Source organism: Danio rerio, chromosome 5, assembly GCF_049306965.1.
Source record: "Danio rerio strain Tuebingen ecotype United States chromosome 5, GRCz12tu, whole genome shotgun sequence".
NCBI classification, from domain to species: Eukaryota; Metazoa; Chordata; class Actinopteri; order Cypriniformes; family Danionidae; genus Danio; species Danio rerio.
In genome coordinates, this window is record NC_133180.1 from 67,232,506 (window position 1) to 67,251,218 (window position 18,713).

Consider the following 18,713-nt stretch of genomic DNA (forward strand, 5'->3'; position numbering starts at 1 on the left):
TCTGACATATATGGGACATATATGTTTCTGACATATATGTGACATATGTTTCTGACATATATGTCACATATATGTTTCTGACATACATGTCACATATATGTTTCTGACATACATGTCACATATATGTTTCTGACATACATGTCACATATATGTTTCTGACATACGTCACATATATGTTTCTGACATACATGTGACATATATGTTTCTGACATACATGTGACATATATGTTTCTGACATATATGTGACATATATGTTTCTGACATATATGTGACATATATGTTTCTGACATATATGTGACATATATGTTTCTGACATATATGTGACATATATGTTTCTGACATATATGTGACATATATGTTTCTGACATATATATGACACATATATGTTTCTGACATATATGTCACATATATGTTTCTGACATATATGGGACATTTATGTTTCTGACATATATGGGACATTTATGTTTCTGACATATATATCACATATATGTTTCTGGCATATATGTCACATATATGTTTCTGAGATATATGGGACATTTATGTTTCTGACATATATATCACATATATGTTTCTGACATATATGTCACATATATGTTTCTGAAATATATGTCACATATATGTTTCTGACATATATGTCACAAATATGTTTCTGACATACATGTGACATATATGTTTCTGACATACATGTGACATATATGTTTCTGACATATATGGGACATATATGTTTCTGACATATATGGGACACATATGTGACATATATGGGACACATATGTGACATATATGTTTCTGACATATATGTGACATATATGATTCTGACATATATGTGACATATATGTTTCTGACATATATGTGACATATATGTTTCTGACATATATGTGACATATATGTTTCTGACATATATGTGACATATATGTTTCTGACATATATTTGACATATATGTTTCTGACATATATGTTTCTGACATATATGTGACATATATGTTTCTGACATATATGTGACATATGTTTCTTACATATATGTCACATATATGTTTTTGACATATATGTGACATATATGTTTCTGACATATATGTGACATATATGTTTCTGACATATATGTGACATATATGTTTCTGACATATATGGGACATATATGTTTCTGGCATATATGTCACATATATGTTTCTGACATATATGGGACATATATGTTTCTGACATATATGGGACATATATGTTTCTGACATATATGGGACATATATGTTTCTGGCATATATGTCACATATATGTTTCTGACATATATGGGACATTTATGTTTCTGACATATATATCACATATATGTTTCTGACATATATGTCACATATATGTTTCTGACATATATGGGACATTTATGTTTCTGACATATATATCACATATATGTTTCTGGCATATATGTCACATATATGTTTCTGAGATATATAGGACATTTATGTTTCTGACATATATGTCACATATATGTTTCTGACATATATGGGACATATATGTTTCTGACATATATGTCACATATATGTTTCTGACATATATGTGACATATATGTTTCTGACATATATGTGACATATATGTTTCTGACATATGTGGGACATATAAGTTACTGACATATTTGTGACATATATGTTTCTGACATATATGGGACATATATGTTTCTGGCATATATGTCACATATATGTTTCTGACATATATGGGACATTTATGTTTCTGACATATATATCACATATATGTTTCTGACATATATGTCACATATATGTTTCTGACATATATGGGACATTTATGTTTCTGACATATATATCACATATATGTTTCTGGCATATATGTCACATATATGTTTCTGAGATATATAGGACATTTATGTTTCTGACATATATGTCACATATGTTTCTGACATATATGGGACATATATGTTTCTGACATATATGTCACATATATGTTTCTGACATATATGTGACATATATGTTTCTGACATATATGTGACATATATGTTTCTGACATATGTGGGACATATAAGTTACTGACATATTTGTGACATATATGTTTCTGACATATATGGGACATATATGTTTCTGACATATATGGGACACATATGTGACATATATGGGACACATATGTGACATATATGTTTCTGACATATATGTGACATATATGATTCTGACATATATGTGACATATATGTTTCTGACATATATGTGACATATATGTTTCTGACATATATGTGACATATATGTTTCTGACATATATGTGACATATATGTTTCTGACATATATGTGACATATATGTTTCTGACATATATGTGACATATATGTTTCTGACATATATGTTTCTGACATATATGTGACATATATGTTTCTGACATATATGTGACATATGTTTCTTACATATATGTCACATATATGTTTCTGACATATATGTGACATATATGTTTCTGACATATATGTGACATATATGTTTCTGACATATATGTGACATATATGTTTCTGACATATATGGGACATATATGTTTCTGGCATATATGTCACATATATGTTTCTGACATATATGGGACATATATGTTTCTGACATATATGGGACATATATGTTTCTGACATATATGGGACATATATGTTTCTGGCATATATGTCACATATATGTTTCTGACATATATGGGACATTTATGTTTCTGACATATATATCACATATATGTTTCTGACATATATGTCACATATATGTTTCTGATATATATGGGACATTTATGTTTCTGACATATATATCACATATATGTTTCTGGCATATATGTCACATATATGTTTCTGAGATATATGGGACATTTATGTTTCTGACATATATGTCACATATATGTTTCTGACATATATGTCACATATATGTTTCTGACATATATGTCACATATATGTTTCTGACATATATGGGACATATATGTTTCTGACATATATGTCACATATATGTTTCTGACATATATGGGACATATATGTTTCTGACATATATGGGACATATATGTTTCTGACATATATGTGACATATGTTTCTGACATATATGTCACATATATGTTTCTGACATACATGTCACATATATGTTTCTGACATACATGTCACATATATGTTTCTGACATACATGTCACATATATGTTTCTGACATACATGTCACATATATGTTTCTGACATACATGTCACATATATGTTTCTGACATAAATGTCACATATATGTTTCTGACATACATGTGACATATATGTTTCTGACATATATGTGACATATATGTTTCTGACATATATGTGACATATATGTTTCTGACATATATGTGACATATATGTTTCTGACATATATGTGACATATATGTTTCTGACATATATGTGACATATATGTTTCTGACATATATGGGACACATATGTGACATATATGGGACACATATGTGACATATATGTTTCTGACATATATGAGACATATATGATTCTGACATATATGTGACATATATGTTTCTGACATATATGTGACATATATGTTTCTGACATATATGTGACATATATGTTTCTGACATATATGCGACAAATATGTTTCTGGCATATATGTCACATATATGTTTCTGACATATATGGGACATTTATGTTTCTGACATATATATCACATATATGTTTCTGGCATATATGTCACATATATGTTTCTGAGATATATGGGACATTTATGTTTCTGACATATATATCACATATATGTTTCTGACATATATGTCACATATATGTTTCTGACATATATGTCACATATATGTTTCTGACATATATGTCACAAATATGTTTCTGACATACATGTGACATATATGTTTCTGACATACATGTGACATATATATGTTTCTGACATATATGTGACATATATGTTTCTGACATATATGTGACATATATGTTTCTGACATATATGTGACATATATGTTTCTGACATATATGTGACATATATGTTTCTGACATATGTGGGACATATAAGTTACTGACATATTTGTGACATATATGTTTCTGACATATATGGGACATATATGTTTCTGACATATATGGGACACATATGTGACATATATGGGACACATATGTGACATATATGTTTCTGACATATATGTGACATATATGATTCTGACATATATGTGACATATATGTTTCTGACATATATGTGACATATATGTTTCTGACATATATGTGACATATATGTTTCTGACATATATGTGACATATATGTTTCTGACATATATGTGACATATATGTTTCTGACATATATGTGACATATATGTTTCTAACATATATGTCACATATATGTTTTTGACATATATGTGACATATATGTTTCTGACATATATGTGACATATATGTTTCTGACATATATGTGACATATATGTTTCTGACATATGTGGGACATATAAGTTACTGACATATTTGTGACATATATGTTTCTGACATATATGGGACATATATGTTTCTGACATATATGGGACACATATGTGACATATATGTTTCTGACATATATGTGACATATATGATTCTGACATATATGTGACATATATGTTTCTGACATATATGTGACATATATGTTTCTGACATATATGTGACATATATGTTTCTGACATATATATGACATATATGTTTCTGACATATATGTGACATATATGTTTCTGACATATATGTGACATATATGTTTCTGACATATATGTCACATATATGTTTCTAACATATATGTGACATATGTTTCTGACATATATGGGACATATATGTTTCTGACATATATGGGACATATATGTTTCTGGCATATATGTCACATATATGTTTCTGACATATATGGGACATTTATGTTTCTGACATATATATCACATATATGTTTCTGGCATATATGTCACATATATGTTTCTGACATATATGGGACATTTATGTTTCTGACATATATATCACATATATGTTTCTGACATATATGTCACATATATGTTTCTAACATATATGTGACATATGTTTCTGACATATATGGGACATATATGTTTCTGACATATATGGGACATATATGTTTCTGGCATATATGTCACATATATGTTTCTGACATATATGGGACATTTATGTTTCTGACATATATATCACATATATGTTTCTGGCATATATGTCACATATATGTTTCTGAGATATATGGGACATTTATGTTTCTGACATATATATCACATATATGTTTCTGACATATATGTCACATATATGTTTCTGACATATATGTCACATATATGTTTCTGACATATATGGGACATATATGTTTCTGACATATATGTCACATATATGTTTCTGACATATATGGGACATATATGTTTCTGACATATATGTGACATATGTTTCTGACATATATGTCACATATATGTTTCTGACATATATGTCACATATATGTTTCTGACATATATGTCACATATATGTTTCTGACATATATGTCACATATATGTTTCTGACAGATATGTCACATATATGTTTCTGACATATATGTCACATATATGTTTCTGACATATATGTCACATATATGTTTCTGACATATATGTCACATATATGTTTCTGACATATATGTCACATATATGTTTCTGACATATATGGGACATATAAGTTACTGACATATTTGTGACATATATGTTTCTGACATATATGGGACATATATGTTTCTGACATATATGGGACACATATGTGACATATGTTTCTGACATATATGTGACATGTTTCTGACATATATGTGACATATATGTTTCTGACATACATGTGACATATGTTTCTGACATTTATGTTACATATATGTGGACATATATGTTTCTGACAGAGCCTCAGGAATGTTTTGCAGGTGTTTAGAGTTAATTAGTTGATTCAGATGATTAGGTTAGTAATTAGTTTAGAGAACCTTTTCATGATATGCTAATTCTTTGAGATAGGAATTTTGGGTTTTCATGAGCTTTATGCCAAAATCATCAATATTAAAACAATAAAAGGCTTAGAACAACTTTAGTTGTCTGTAATGAATCTAAAATATATGAAAATCTAATGTTTATCAGTACATTACAGAAAATGATGAACTTTATCACAATATGCTAATTTTTTTTAAAGGACCTGTATGTTTCTGGTATGTTTCTGACATATAACTAGGGCCAGACGGAATCTGCGGACATTTTTTGCTATTTCTGCTGAGAATTTTGGTAAAAATCTGTGGATTTCTGCGGAATTATTTTGGGTGTATCCAGCGAGTATCATAACTAAAACCTTAATATATTAAATAAAAAATAATAAATTACTGAATAAAAACTGAATAAATTCAGATTTACACATTTACTCAAGTAAATAAACAGAATTAATGATGTTCTAAAAATCGCCAGAAATCTGCGGAATTCTGCTGAAAAATCTGCGGAAAATCTGCGGAATTCTGCGTGCGCAGATTCCGTGTGGGCCTACATATAACTTTATAGGGACTTGTTAAAACAGCCCATTTCCAAAAATGTATTTTTATTTTTTTATTTTAATACTGTTCAAAAAAAATTATGTTTCAAAACAGCTATATCAAGTATTGTATGTTGCTAACATAAACGGTAAATTCAAAGTAAAAAATAAAAGTCAGGAAAACAAAGAACAATTTAGTAATTTAAGATTTTCATTTTAGGGAAACAGCTCCGCATTGGGTAAACAGAAAAATGTGTTTACTGTAGCACAAATCCATGGTTTTCGCTATGTTCATTCTTCCACGGCAGAGCGCCACATCAAAATTCATCTCACCATGGCTACATTACAGCATCTCATTTAAAATATTCAGTCATTGTTGTTGTTGTTGTTGTTGTTGTTTTTAATAACGGGTTATAATCGCACCAAAACATTAAAAGGTAAATGAATTATAATGTTTTTTTCTGTAATCGTAGTAGTGCTGTGCGTTATTTGTTTAACCCTTTAAGGTGACATGCTGACTGACTAACAAGTGCGTGATGCATGAGGCCAGCTAATATGACATAGCTTTCAGTTAAGATGAACACAGTTTCCATGATTATATTTTATAGATAAAGGTCTATGGCTCTGCATACAATGACTTTATCTTGCTGAAGTTTATAGCCGTTTCACTTTACTTCAGGACGCATTATTGCCGCTCTGTAGGTCTGTAGGAGAAATTCATAAATATTCCTAGCAAATCTAATAATTGTTGGAGACATACTTGTTACATAAATCGCACTTCAACAGTGTTTATTTGAGAGCGCACAAGAAGATCTGCGCTTGAGCAGCATGTATTTGAGTGGGCAGGCAAGAAGTTTTGTGAACGAGCAGAGGAAATCGTCGCGCAAGCAGAGAGATTTGCATGCCCGTATTACATAAATGCGATCACGACTTGTAATACTGCGCTCACCACATTTCTCCATTTATCATTTAAATAAGGCCATAGGTAGTTGGTAGATTTGTGTAAAAGGCCTGCCACCACAGCTGGAAAAAAAAACACTGAAATCACTTTTTTTATAGTCTATTCAAGTAATTTTTTTCACGTACTAAATAAATAAAACTGTCACTTTTTAAATTAAAAATGGCAAAAATATAAACATATAAAAATGTACAAGCTAATTTACATGTTTCATTATCATAAGTCATAAAAGGAAATTTTTTAAATATGATACAACGCATGATGTTTCACTCTGATGCCACTCAGATATGCAGTTAAAAGTATTCATTGAGTGGTTCTGTCTTTGTTTAATTCTGTGCATGAATGTATGATATAAGTAATGCAACCTGCACAGTAATGTGTTTTTTAGTTAATTTTGAAATAAACATAGTAAAATGTTTGTTAAGAGTTGCATTGTCGCTGGAGGAAAGAACTGTGATGATGATGAGGAGAGCGCCGAGGAAACAGTAGATAGGTAAACCGATTGCTCCTCCATGACCCATTGGGGTACAAGTGATACAAGTGTGTATATATAGCAAAAACATTGCAAATGTCTGATTTTTCCAATATCATGCAGCCCCATGTCTTAGATTGTTTTGTTTGTGTAGCAGGAACAAATGCTTTGATACCTGCAGCGTATGGCATCAAAAAGAGGAGTTTCTTCATTGCAATCAAAAGCATGCACATTTGCTCCATGCTGCAGCAAGAAGCGAACAGCGCCTATATGACCTTGCGCTGCTGCCACATGCAAAGCTGTCCGACGGCGATCATCACAACTCGAGATATCAGCACCCTATGAACAAATAAGTAAAAAACACAAATTGAGGGTATGTGAACACATTAAGCTCACTGGAAAATGTGTAATATCACATAATGATTTAATACATTATAAAAATTACACTAAATTTCCGAGTCGAAATTATAGTTAACAGGCACCACAGTTTGGAAGATGTGATTTTTGATGTCACTGCAAAGTTCAACCATAATAGAGTTGCATGTGTTTGGTGGAGAAGGGTCTGGCTGCAGCGTTGCACTTGCACCTTCAGGCTTGCACTCTCAGGCACCCATGCTTCCTATGCAAGTGACGTCATTCTGTTGGTTTGGTGACTGTAAGCTTTTTAAGAGAGTTTAAAGTATACTGGCACAAGACATTTTAATAATCGTAGCTTTAACAAAGGTTAATTGTATTAAAATACTTATTGATTTTTTAAATACCTGTATGTGTTTTTGTGTTTGCGAGCATTTGTGCAGGTCAAAATGTTCCCCACATGGACCGATTTAGGAAACATTCACGCAGAGTGCGTCGTTGCACCTAAAGACACCAAACTCAGCACTCAGGAATAGTTTGAAATAGCTGTCATGCTAACTTACTGCAGTAAACAAATCCTGCAATATTTGCCTTGCCTTTGCGCTCTTCTTATTAGACCACTGCTCTAGAACTGAATGCAAATGGATTGGTTAATATCAGCTGTCCATTACTCAGTCAAAGCATTCTGCCTTCAGATGACAGGGAGCTCATCCACAAAAATGTAAAGCACTGAAGATGAAAGAATGAAAACAACACTGACCAATTGTGTTTTAGAAACCACTTAAAGTTACAAATAATGGCACATTTGATTAGTGATCATGTAGTGAATTTACACTTTTCGAAGAGTGGATAACAGACTTCCATTGGGTTAAAGTCCGCTATGAAAATAACTAAGGCCATTCACAAAGTCTGTGACACAGAGTTTGCAGGTAACAGTGTTTGCCACTGAATCTACATATTTTAAGCAGAAGAGGTTCTGTTCAATCCCTCATTTAATCGCCAAAATGTTGTCAGTCTGAGTGGCAGCTATGTGTAAAATTGCACAAAGAGTACATTATTGCAAATAGGCTTGCATTCACTAAATTCAACTAATATTTCAGCTCATGTAAAGACTATTGCTATTGTAAAAGCTAATAAGTTATATGTATAAGCTATTGCTATTAAGATGATGTATGCAAATAATAAGTTGTATGTCAATATTATCTGTGTAATATCAAACTCCACCTGTGAGAACATATCACAGTTATTATGATCGTTTACTCAGTTCATTCATGACAACCAGTATGATATCAAGCAGCGCGAGTGTTAATTTCAAATGCAATAAATCTGTTAATATAACACTTGTGGTAACAGTGCTCATTTATTTGGTGGGTGCGACTAAATTTTGGCTGGTGCTTCTTATCTTTTAAAGTTTTATATGGGTTTAATTTAGCGTAATTTTATATCACTCCAAACAGTGTCAGCTATACCAACATAAGTAGCAAAAGATTCAAAGTAAATCCCCACACTGCCACTTTAGCTCTCAAAAAAATTTTATTTGTCAAAATTACAAAAGCACAGTTGGTTAGTGCTTTTGTAATTTTGACAAATAAATTTTTTTTGAGACCTAAAGTGGCAGTGTGCCGATTTACTTTGAATCTTTTGCTACTTATGTTTGTTTTTTGATCGTGCACCTGCCTTCAAGATTTTTTTAGATGTGCGCACATTTCTGTTTTTTGCAAGCTATACCAACAAACACACAAACTGAAATGATTTTTTATCTTTTCATGCGTTTTGAAATTGTAAGCTTTTTAAGTGAATTGTATGCACAAGAAATTATAACATTAAAACAATTTAACAAAGATGAATTCATTTATTTTCTTGTCAGCTTAGTCCCTTTATTAATACGGGGAATGAACGGAATGAATCACCAACTTCTCCAGCATAGGTTTTTTACACAGCGGATGCCCTTTTAGCTGCAACCCATCTCTTGGAAACATTTATACACACTCATACACTACATACAATATAGCCTACCCAATTCCACATGTCTTTGGACTGTTGGGGAAACCGGAGCAACCAGAGGAAACCCACGTGAATGCAGGGAGAACATGCAAACTCCACACAGAAATGCCAACTGACCCAGCCGATGCTCGAACCAGTGACCTTGCTGTGAGGCGACAGCACTACCTACTGCGCCACTGCCACTGCGCATACAAGATGATTTTTATTTTTTTTTAATTTTCAAACATGTAAAGAGAGAGAGAGACTAGATATAACTATTATTATGAGCAACATAATTGTGAAAGTTTTATGGAACAAATAAGTATTAACCCTTTAACTGCCTGCTCTATCAAATGGTTGACCATATTTTAACAGCTTTAAATAATGACTGTTAAAGTCATTTAAATAACTTTTTACACACACAGCATTGTTGGTTTACAAAAAAAAATCAGGCAAACATAATCCTGTTGCACTACTACACTTGATTTAGGGTTTTTTTATTGTAAAAAACAAAAACAAGAAAACGTTAAATGAGCATCTGAAATATTTTACGGCATACTTGAAAAAAACTATTGATTAAACTATAATATTTAGTATTCAAAAATGCTTAATTTTAATTATGTTTAAAATAAATGGGTCAGATTTTTCATAGTATATGTATGAATCGCTTTTGCCATAATAGCGACATTAGGAGATAAGAAATGCAATACTTTTTTTTCCTGGTGGGACAGTTAATGGGTTAAAAAAAAAAAGATCTGCATTTTAAGTGTTGTGAGGATGAACTAATGTGATAACAGTAAACTGTAGTGCAGAACTAACAGAGTATTCCAACTTCATTTTGGGAACAACTGTTTAGATTTAAACTGGAACTGACACTAACAAGTGACAGAAAGAAACTTATACAACAAGAAAGTAGCAGATAATAAAAGTGGGAACATTCCAGATATGAATTACCTCTATAAGATGCTCCTCAAAGCCAAGAAAATCTTCTTCTATAGCGGATGAGCTCAACAGATAAGGGAAAAGAGCAGTCTGACATGCTTTAATCTCCTAGCGTTAGATAAAAACAAACAAACATAAAATGTGTCAGTGACACTTGTCAGTGACACTTTTGCTTGAACAAGAAACTGCTTGTACAATACCCATACGTAATTATTGATTCAAGCCAGGGCCGGAGTGGGACTGTTTTTCAGCCCTGGAGTTTCAAGCCTCAGACCGGCCCACCTCAGTTCACGACTGACTATATTAAAATAAGGTTATTTCCAATTCAGTTTCTAATTACACTATCACGTCTTTTTTTGAGAAAACAGCTCTTTTAGAACTTCAAATGTTCAACAACCCTTACAGTATTATGTCTTAACAATAAAAATGAAAAAAAAAAAATTGTTATTCAGACAAGGATCGAACCCAGGTTGGCCGCGTCATAATCTAACGTACTAACCACTGTACCACAACAGCTGTACATTAAATGGTGACTTATTTAGTTATATCATCATTAACCTGCAGGCTGCACCCTGCTCACGAGGCTCCGAGAAAATAAATAAAAAGAGCAGAGCTGCGGTAAAATAATGAATAAGAAGGCTGTGGTCAAGTAAATAAATAAAGTATTTTTAAAAAGTGTGACTGCTGAGAGCAAAAGATTCTGGAACTAGGGACACCGGCCCTCGCGGCCAAAAAACGGACCGGCCCACTGGGAATTCTCCCGGTCCTCCCGATTAGCCAATCCGGGCCTGATTCAAGCTTTGACTTTCAAGTAACTTATTTGCTACATTCGACATAACAGTTATCGTTTTCGTTTCAGAAAGAGTCGCTTTAACTTGCTAACACTAACCGCCCTTTCATTTGTCGTCCCAAGCCAGCCGAGTCGAAGTGAAGATGCTACTGCAGCCCAAAATCTGTAGGATTCATCAGGGATCTTTTTCTTTTTTCGTGAAAAGCAACTCCCCATGGTGAAAATAGAATTATGTCAATCACTAAGTCTAACTGTCGAGCGAAATGTTTGTATAACGTTATTTAACCGACGCGAAATTGGTGTGGTCACGTGACTAACGGTATATTTAACGGTAATACAACATTATACGCGTTAATAATTGTTAAGGTTGCCTGTTAAATTAAAGATAATGAAAAGGTTTTTAAGATATTTTGGTGGACAATTATGTCCTGTGAATTTTTTTATTTATTATATATTTATATATATATATATATATATATATATATATATATATATATATATATATATATATATATATATATATATATATATATTAAACGTTTGTCAAGGTTATTGTGCGTGTGTGTTAGTCAAACGCTTTTTAAGAAAGTATTTTTTTTGTAGTATTAAATTTTTGTAGTAAAAATTATATTATTTATCTTCTTATTGCTGGCATAAAAACACATGCATATGAAAATTATTCATCTTGCGTGTAATATCTGTTTTACTTGGATGCAAAAATAAATTACACAGTTACAAAAATAAACAATAGATTATTCTTATTTTATTTAAAAAATAATAATAATAATAAAACGGTAAAGTCTGGATAGGATACAGCATCATTTTTGTAACAAAAAAAATCGAAAGTTGACGAGAATTATATATATGATTCATTAAATTTCCCATTTATTGTATTTTATTAACGTCTACCCCTATCCCAAACGTAAACCCAATCAACACAGTAATGTAAAAACAGTAGTTGTACCGAGTATTATTTATGCTATTTAATAAATTACCCAATAAATTGCATTTTATTAACGCCTACCGCCACCCTAAACCTAACCGTCACCGTACTGTAAAAATATTAATAATGTTATACAGTGTTACAAAAATAATGCTATCGATGTGGATTTCCGCAACTGTATCCTATCTAGACTTCTAAACCCCGTATCTGACATAAATGTGTAACTGATCTAGCAAAAACTCAGGTTTACTTCAAGGGTTACCACAGAAACGCTCATGTGGCCGTAAAATGTCGCAAAGTCAGGCAGTCGGTATAAAAATGTGCCGTACTGCTTCCGGTGTCTTTCTCAGCTCCACTCTGTCTGGGAGAGCGTGCAGAGTTTCAAGGCGTCTGACTGAAAACTTGGTAATTCGTCGTTTCCCCTTCCTCAGTTTTGTTCGTTCGTTTATCTTATGAATTAGTCATATTTTATTTATTAGTTTGCTGTCTTATTAGCACAGCTAAGTTTGACGCAAAGTCTTGCTTTACGGTTTGAATTGTAGCCCACGTGGTAGAATTGTGCTGCTGAGTTTTAGCATAATATTGGTGTATTACATTACCAATATAATATTATATAGTTTATTGCATTATATACATAATATAATATTTAAAATTGTGTTTTCTATAAAGAGAGGACTCCTATATTTAATGATTGCGTTTATACACTTATTGTAGTATGGTCCGTTTTTTGTCAAACAAATAAATATAAAATTACAATAAAAAAATTTATGAAAATGCTGTTTTCAAAATATGTTTTTAATTTGCTCATTTACATGGATTTTTTTATTCATAAATGTATGGGTGTTGAAAAAAACAGCAGAATGCCATCACAAAACTTGCCTAATAGAAAATCTTTCTTTTGTTTCAAGTAATTTTTTTCCAAAAAGCAGTTATAATTTAAAATATTGCCTTTGTTCATGCAACGTGTTTTTAATAGTGTCAATGTATTTGAGAACAGATTTATTGCTTTTCCTTTTTTTAAGTGAGTTAAAATCTTAATGTAATGTTTATTTGCAATAGCATATTTATGTACTGTTCATTTTGATTCTAAAGTTCTGTTTTTAAAAGTTAAAAAGACATTTTTTTTTACTTTCATTAAATTCTGAATATAAATTGTGCATTTAATGGTTTTGTTATTTTTAATGTTAACTAAACTTGTGTTAACTAAATTTAATCTTAAATTTTCATAAGCATAATGTATTAATCTTTTTAATCTTAGTTGTTGGGTTTTTTTGATAACTAGCTTCATAAAACATGCAGAAACTGTGACAATAATTTTAAGCATTGTGCTGTAGTGTTTATTTAATTTTACTCATTACTTTTGTTAAATTCTGAACTGCAGTGGTCGACACTTAAAATGGATCGAAAAAGGTTATCAATTATCCTATGAAGATGTGTTGATCTATTGTTTTGGGATTTAGATGGTGACTTAATATTTTGTGGTGAGTAATTGGGTTAAAGTTGGTTCTATATTCACACATTTGGAGTTTTTCCTTAGTAAACTTTTCTAAAATTATCCTTTACAAAATTCTAAATGGTGAAATCAAATTAGCAGCCAATGACTATCAAAGTACAACATTATTCAGTCAATTAAATAGGGCAGATGTTGTGAAGTAATGTGTGTATTTTCAGACCAAATATTCGAATGAATGTGCGTAAATAAATCCAACTTTACCTCTGTGTGTTTGGCTGTTGATGGGCCAGAGATTGCCAAGCAGAATTTCAAAACTGGAATTACTCAAATAGAGCAAGTTCCTCAATCTGCAAGGCTAGAAAAACGCCAGGTTTGCTTTCATCACTGTAAACCCCATTGCAGAGATGACAATGAGGCCTGGAATATTCTCTACATGGCAATAATTTAGGACCCTATGAAGCTTAATGTTGTTGTTTTTTTCTTCCACCAGGGAATTCTGTAATCTCACCATGTCGTTTGAAGGCCACCATAACAAACATATGCAATATGGTGAGTGCTTTTTAAATTGTTTCTTAAAGTAAAATGCACAGTACTAGTCACTGTCTAGTCCTAGTGGGCTTAGGAACTAGTGCAGTGCAAAAAGTACAATTCCCTTCTCTTGCAACCCACTGCTGTGCTGTTCCAATAGCAGTGTTACTAATGAGAAGAGACATTACTACAGGAATTTTACCTATTTATTTTTATGCAAGTGGCTAAATTCTATTTACTTACAGGTTTCGGGTGACATTTCAGGTCCTCCTGTGAACTGAAGGTAAGAATTTATTGGGATATTAAATTGGGGTTAAGCTTTGTAATGATGATTGGCATAAATGTTCAACTGCTCTTAAAAACCATGAAAGAGGATTTGCCTTTCTGAACATGTACACATTTAAGTGTGCATTTAAAATATGCATGTGCTTTTGTCTTTTTAAATGTTTTATATACGTGTTATAATTTTTCAGGCACCAGAATGGGAAATGGTATCAGACCTGGGAGTATTCATAAACTTAAACCTAAGAAAACCTAAAAGGTAAACGTCACTGCTTATTAGCTTTTTAAATTTGTCATCACATTTTTGGTTTCATAATTCATAGTCTATTTTTGTTTCTTGGTTAAACTACTTATTTCAAATGAATAATCCACTTACATTTGTAAAAATTTGTCAACTTTGTTGCGAGAACATGAAGTTGTGTGGAATTTTTACAGTGTTTTGGGAAATCTGAGGTCTATCCCGACTGGCCCCTCTCAGTAGGGCTTAGTCGTTGGAAATGCCTCAAAGATAAAGTCTGTAGTATCGCTTTACCCATGTTGCTAATTTCATTAGCTTTGTGGGAAAAACACTGCAGTACATTCAATTAGATAAAAGGATGTACCTTAATTTGTTGAGCAACAGCTCATCTGTAAATTTCCACTCTCTGTGTGATCAGATGAACGTCCACTAGATGGTGCCGCACCCGTTTTCATGCTGATGGAGGACTGTTGGAGGTTTGTAGTGCCAAATATGCCTGTTAGAAATGATGCGAGCCTGCACTGTTGGTATCTGCATCCAGTTGTATGTCTGACTGAATGCTCAAATGCCAGTGCTAGAGAACCTCGACACCTGCTCTTAATGGACCTTGCATTTTTGTTGTTGGGTCCTGGCAGTGGCCGAGACAAGACGTCCTAAATTCTCTTTTCTTTAAACCCTCTTTGTAATGTTTACTCCACAAATTCTTTGCATCACAAATTAATTTTCATATTGGCAAGTTATCCAATTTTTCTTATTTGAGAATTATCCTATTTAATAATCTGGTTTAACTTTTTAGTAATAAATCATTAAAATTGACTTGTTAACTCTAAATGTTGAAATTCCTTGCTTAAATGGCAAACTTTGCAATGATAAATCTGTTACTATGTGAATTACAGAAAAAATAGGCCTATTGTACATTTTAAAATGCCATCAACTTTTAGACCATTTATTGTGAAGATACTTGATTCTTTGCGTACTTTATTTACTTAAAGGTGATATGAGTTACTTGTGGTTCTCCAATATTTGATTTGAATTGACATTTAGTTGAACAGAAAATTAGATTTGAATCCCTCTTGATTTGTGTAATCAAATCAATGTCTTTTACATTGTGTATATCAGCAACTGGTTAGGTCGATCTAAATTTTATTAGATTAAAATTCAAATTTATCATTTAGATTCAAACTAAATGTAAAAATCATTTTAGCATTTCTTATGGTTAAAGCCGAATCTGTACTAACCTTAATCGTAACAACTTAATATAGCGATGGCAGCCTTCATCTATTTGAATCGTTATTAATTGTATGGGTTTTTGCACACCATTAATTGTGGAAGGAGTCTGTTAGTATTGTGATGCTACTTGCATACCCACCATGTTCCTCTCTAAACCATATATAACCCCCTGTGCTCTTCTGCTCTCTTGAGAGCAAAAGTGCAAACGGTGACCTGTCTTTTCTTTTCTTTTTTTTTCTTTTTTTCTTTTTTTTTTTAAGAAGCAATATCATTGTTTCAATACTTTTGCATGTCTTGGTAATCCTGCCTCATTTGTGTTGTGCCCACAGCTCCCATATGGCAGGACTAAAGAAGGAATGGAGGTCTTCAATCTTGCGCAGTTCTACAGTTTGAAAAGTAAGCCTTCTGTCTTGAATTCCCAGTTGCATGAGTGTGATATACCTGGTCATTTACCAAGGCATTTGGGATGCATTGTTCCTGACTTGCTATGGACGTGACCAAAAATTAAAACCCATCCTAATGAGTCACTTCAGTTTCAATGCTGTTGGGGTTTCTTAGGAACAGTCCCCCTTTTTAAAATGCTCTTAAATGTGATTATACAGTTCTAATGGTTTCTTTTTTTTATATATATAGAAATGAAAGCGTTTCCTAACCAGGCTTTTCCAAGAAGGTGAGAGCCAATCCACATCTTTGGATCACTTTCAAAGGGGGTCAGCCACTTCTCATCACTGGCGATCCTTAACGCAGTGATCCTACATCAGTGCCCTGTGAGACCTTTTGCAGGTCTTTTTGCTACATAAGATGCTTGCTGTCTTTAGGGCAACACTGTTTTAATTGTAAACTGTTTCAAACCTGTTGTATTGGCATTTTAAATCTGAACGCCGCTTTACTTTGTTTTTAACAGCTGGTGAGAAGTTTGGGCTGTACTGGAAGCCATAAACCTTCCTTTGTGGCGATATAGGTTTGATAAAGTAATGTATCAGTGTTTGTGTGCCATTTAATGTAGTAATTAATACAATAAAGATCCTGTCATAATGTTGTACTTTATTTTATTCTTTAACCAAATCATACTCTGTGCAATTGATGCAAACTAAAGATTTGAAGTCTGAGGTTTTATTTATAAATATTTATGGGGGGTAGTAGTTCACTCGAATAAAACTACTCCATGTGCTTCCATGCTAAGGTTTTTTTTTTTTTCTTTTTTGAATATTCAATGTTAGAAGCCAGCAATGGTTTACTTCCATAATATTTTTTCCTAACCATGGAAGTCATTGGTAGGCCTCAAATATTTAAGCACATTTGTTTGTAAAAAAAAATTTGTTTCTATCAAATTTGTGAATATGCAAATTGTGAATTTTTTTTTTACACAAGTTTGTGTAATTTGTTTTTCTTTTTTTTTTTTTTTTTGTAACTGAGACTGTTTAACCTTCTAAACCAGGGGTGGGCAAACTCTGTCCTGGAGGGCCAGTGTCCTGCACAGTTTAACTCCAACACTAATCAAACACATCTCCGTGTCTTCAAGATCACTAGAAATCTATAAGCTGGTGTTTTGATTAGAGTTGGAGCTAAACTGTGCAGGACACCGGGCCGAGTTTGCCCACCCCTGTTCTAAACTGTGTACAGGGTCTGTGACAATTTACTTCAACATTCATTTTAAAGGGGTCTGTACTGGCCCAATACCCACATAAGTGGTTCTGTTCTCTGATCAGTTGGAATGGAAAACCTTTGCATAGATGGAGACATTTTTTTTTTTTCCCTATGATTACTGACATGTGCAGGCACCAACAAAATTAATTACAGCAACCTAAACTACACAGAACCTAAAAGGCTCACTTTCAAATTTGAGTTTATCAACGGTTAACAAATTCAATTATTTTAATCACTTTTAACAGTCTTAAAACTTCAATTGGTTTACTTTGCAATCATTTTGGCCATTCTCCACCGAAATGTATAGATTTTGGCTCTAATCAGCGGTTGCATGTTTCCAACATTTCAATTTTTGTTCCCTTTTAACTGGACAATTCTCCCAAAAATTAAATTATAATCTACTCATAACAGTTTGAGTTTTTTTCTTGTTAGATATGAAATTTTGGAAACCGATAACAAGGGCTAGGCAAAATCTGCAGACTTTTTT

The 18,713-nt window shown here is 32.3% G+C and overlaps 1 protein-coding gene, 1 long non-coding RNA gene and 1 other non-coding gene across 10 annotated transcripts in view; 2 read left to right on the forward strand and 1 right to left on the reverse strand.

Moving 5' to 3' along the window:
* The window catches only part of si:ch211-209a2.2, a 140,970-nt gene extending 128,754 nt beyond the window's left edge, over window positions 1–12,216 (reverse strand). For all 6 annotated transcript variants that reach the window (XR_012406435.1, XR_012406434.1, XM_073951554.1 and 3 more), the window contains exons 1-3: window positions 12,005–12,216; window positions 11,128–11,223; window positions 8,012–8,175 (exon numbers count right to left, since the gene is read on the reverse strand). Coding sequence is in view for 4 of the 6 variants with exons in the window: in XM_073951554.1 (XP_073807655.1) it covers window positions 8,012–8,175; window positions 11,128–11,223; window positions 12,005–12,121 (377 nt within the window). In the remaining 2 variants the exon portion in view is untranslated. The remainder of the gene's footprint in view (window positions 1–8,011; window positions 8,176–11,127; window positions 11,224–12,004) is intronic.
* A 987-nt stretch (window positions 12,217–13,203) lies between these two features.
* On the forward strand, window positions 13,204–17,621 carry si:ch211-209a2.1. 3 transcript variants are annotated; one of them, NR_170255.1, is made up of 8 exons: window positions 13,204–13,253; window positions 14,792–14,850; window positions 15,075–15,112; window positions 15,303–15,370; window positions 15,768–15,825; window positions 16,909–16,975; window positions 17,213–17,249; window positions 17,484–17,621. It is a non-coding gene; the product is annotated as a si:ch211-209a2.1 (long non-coding RNA). The 3 variants fall into 3 exon arrangements; NR_170254.1 differs by having other exon boundaries at window positions 17,213–17,621; NR_170256.1 differs by lacking the exon at window positions 17,213–17,249.
* LOC137495809 (small nucleolar RNA SNORA18) lies at window positions 15,559–15,693 on the forward strand. Its single transcript, XR_011015789.1, has one exon. It is a non-coding gene; the product is annotated as a small nucleolar RNA SNORA18 (small nucleolar RNA).
* Window positions 17,622–18,713: the final 1,092 nt, after the last annotated feature.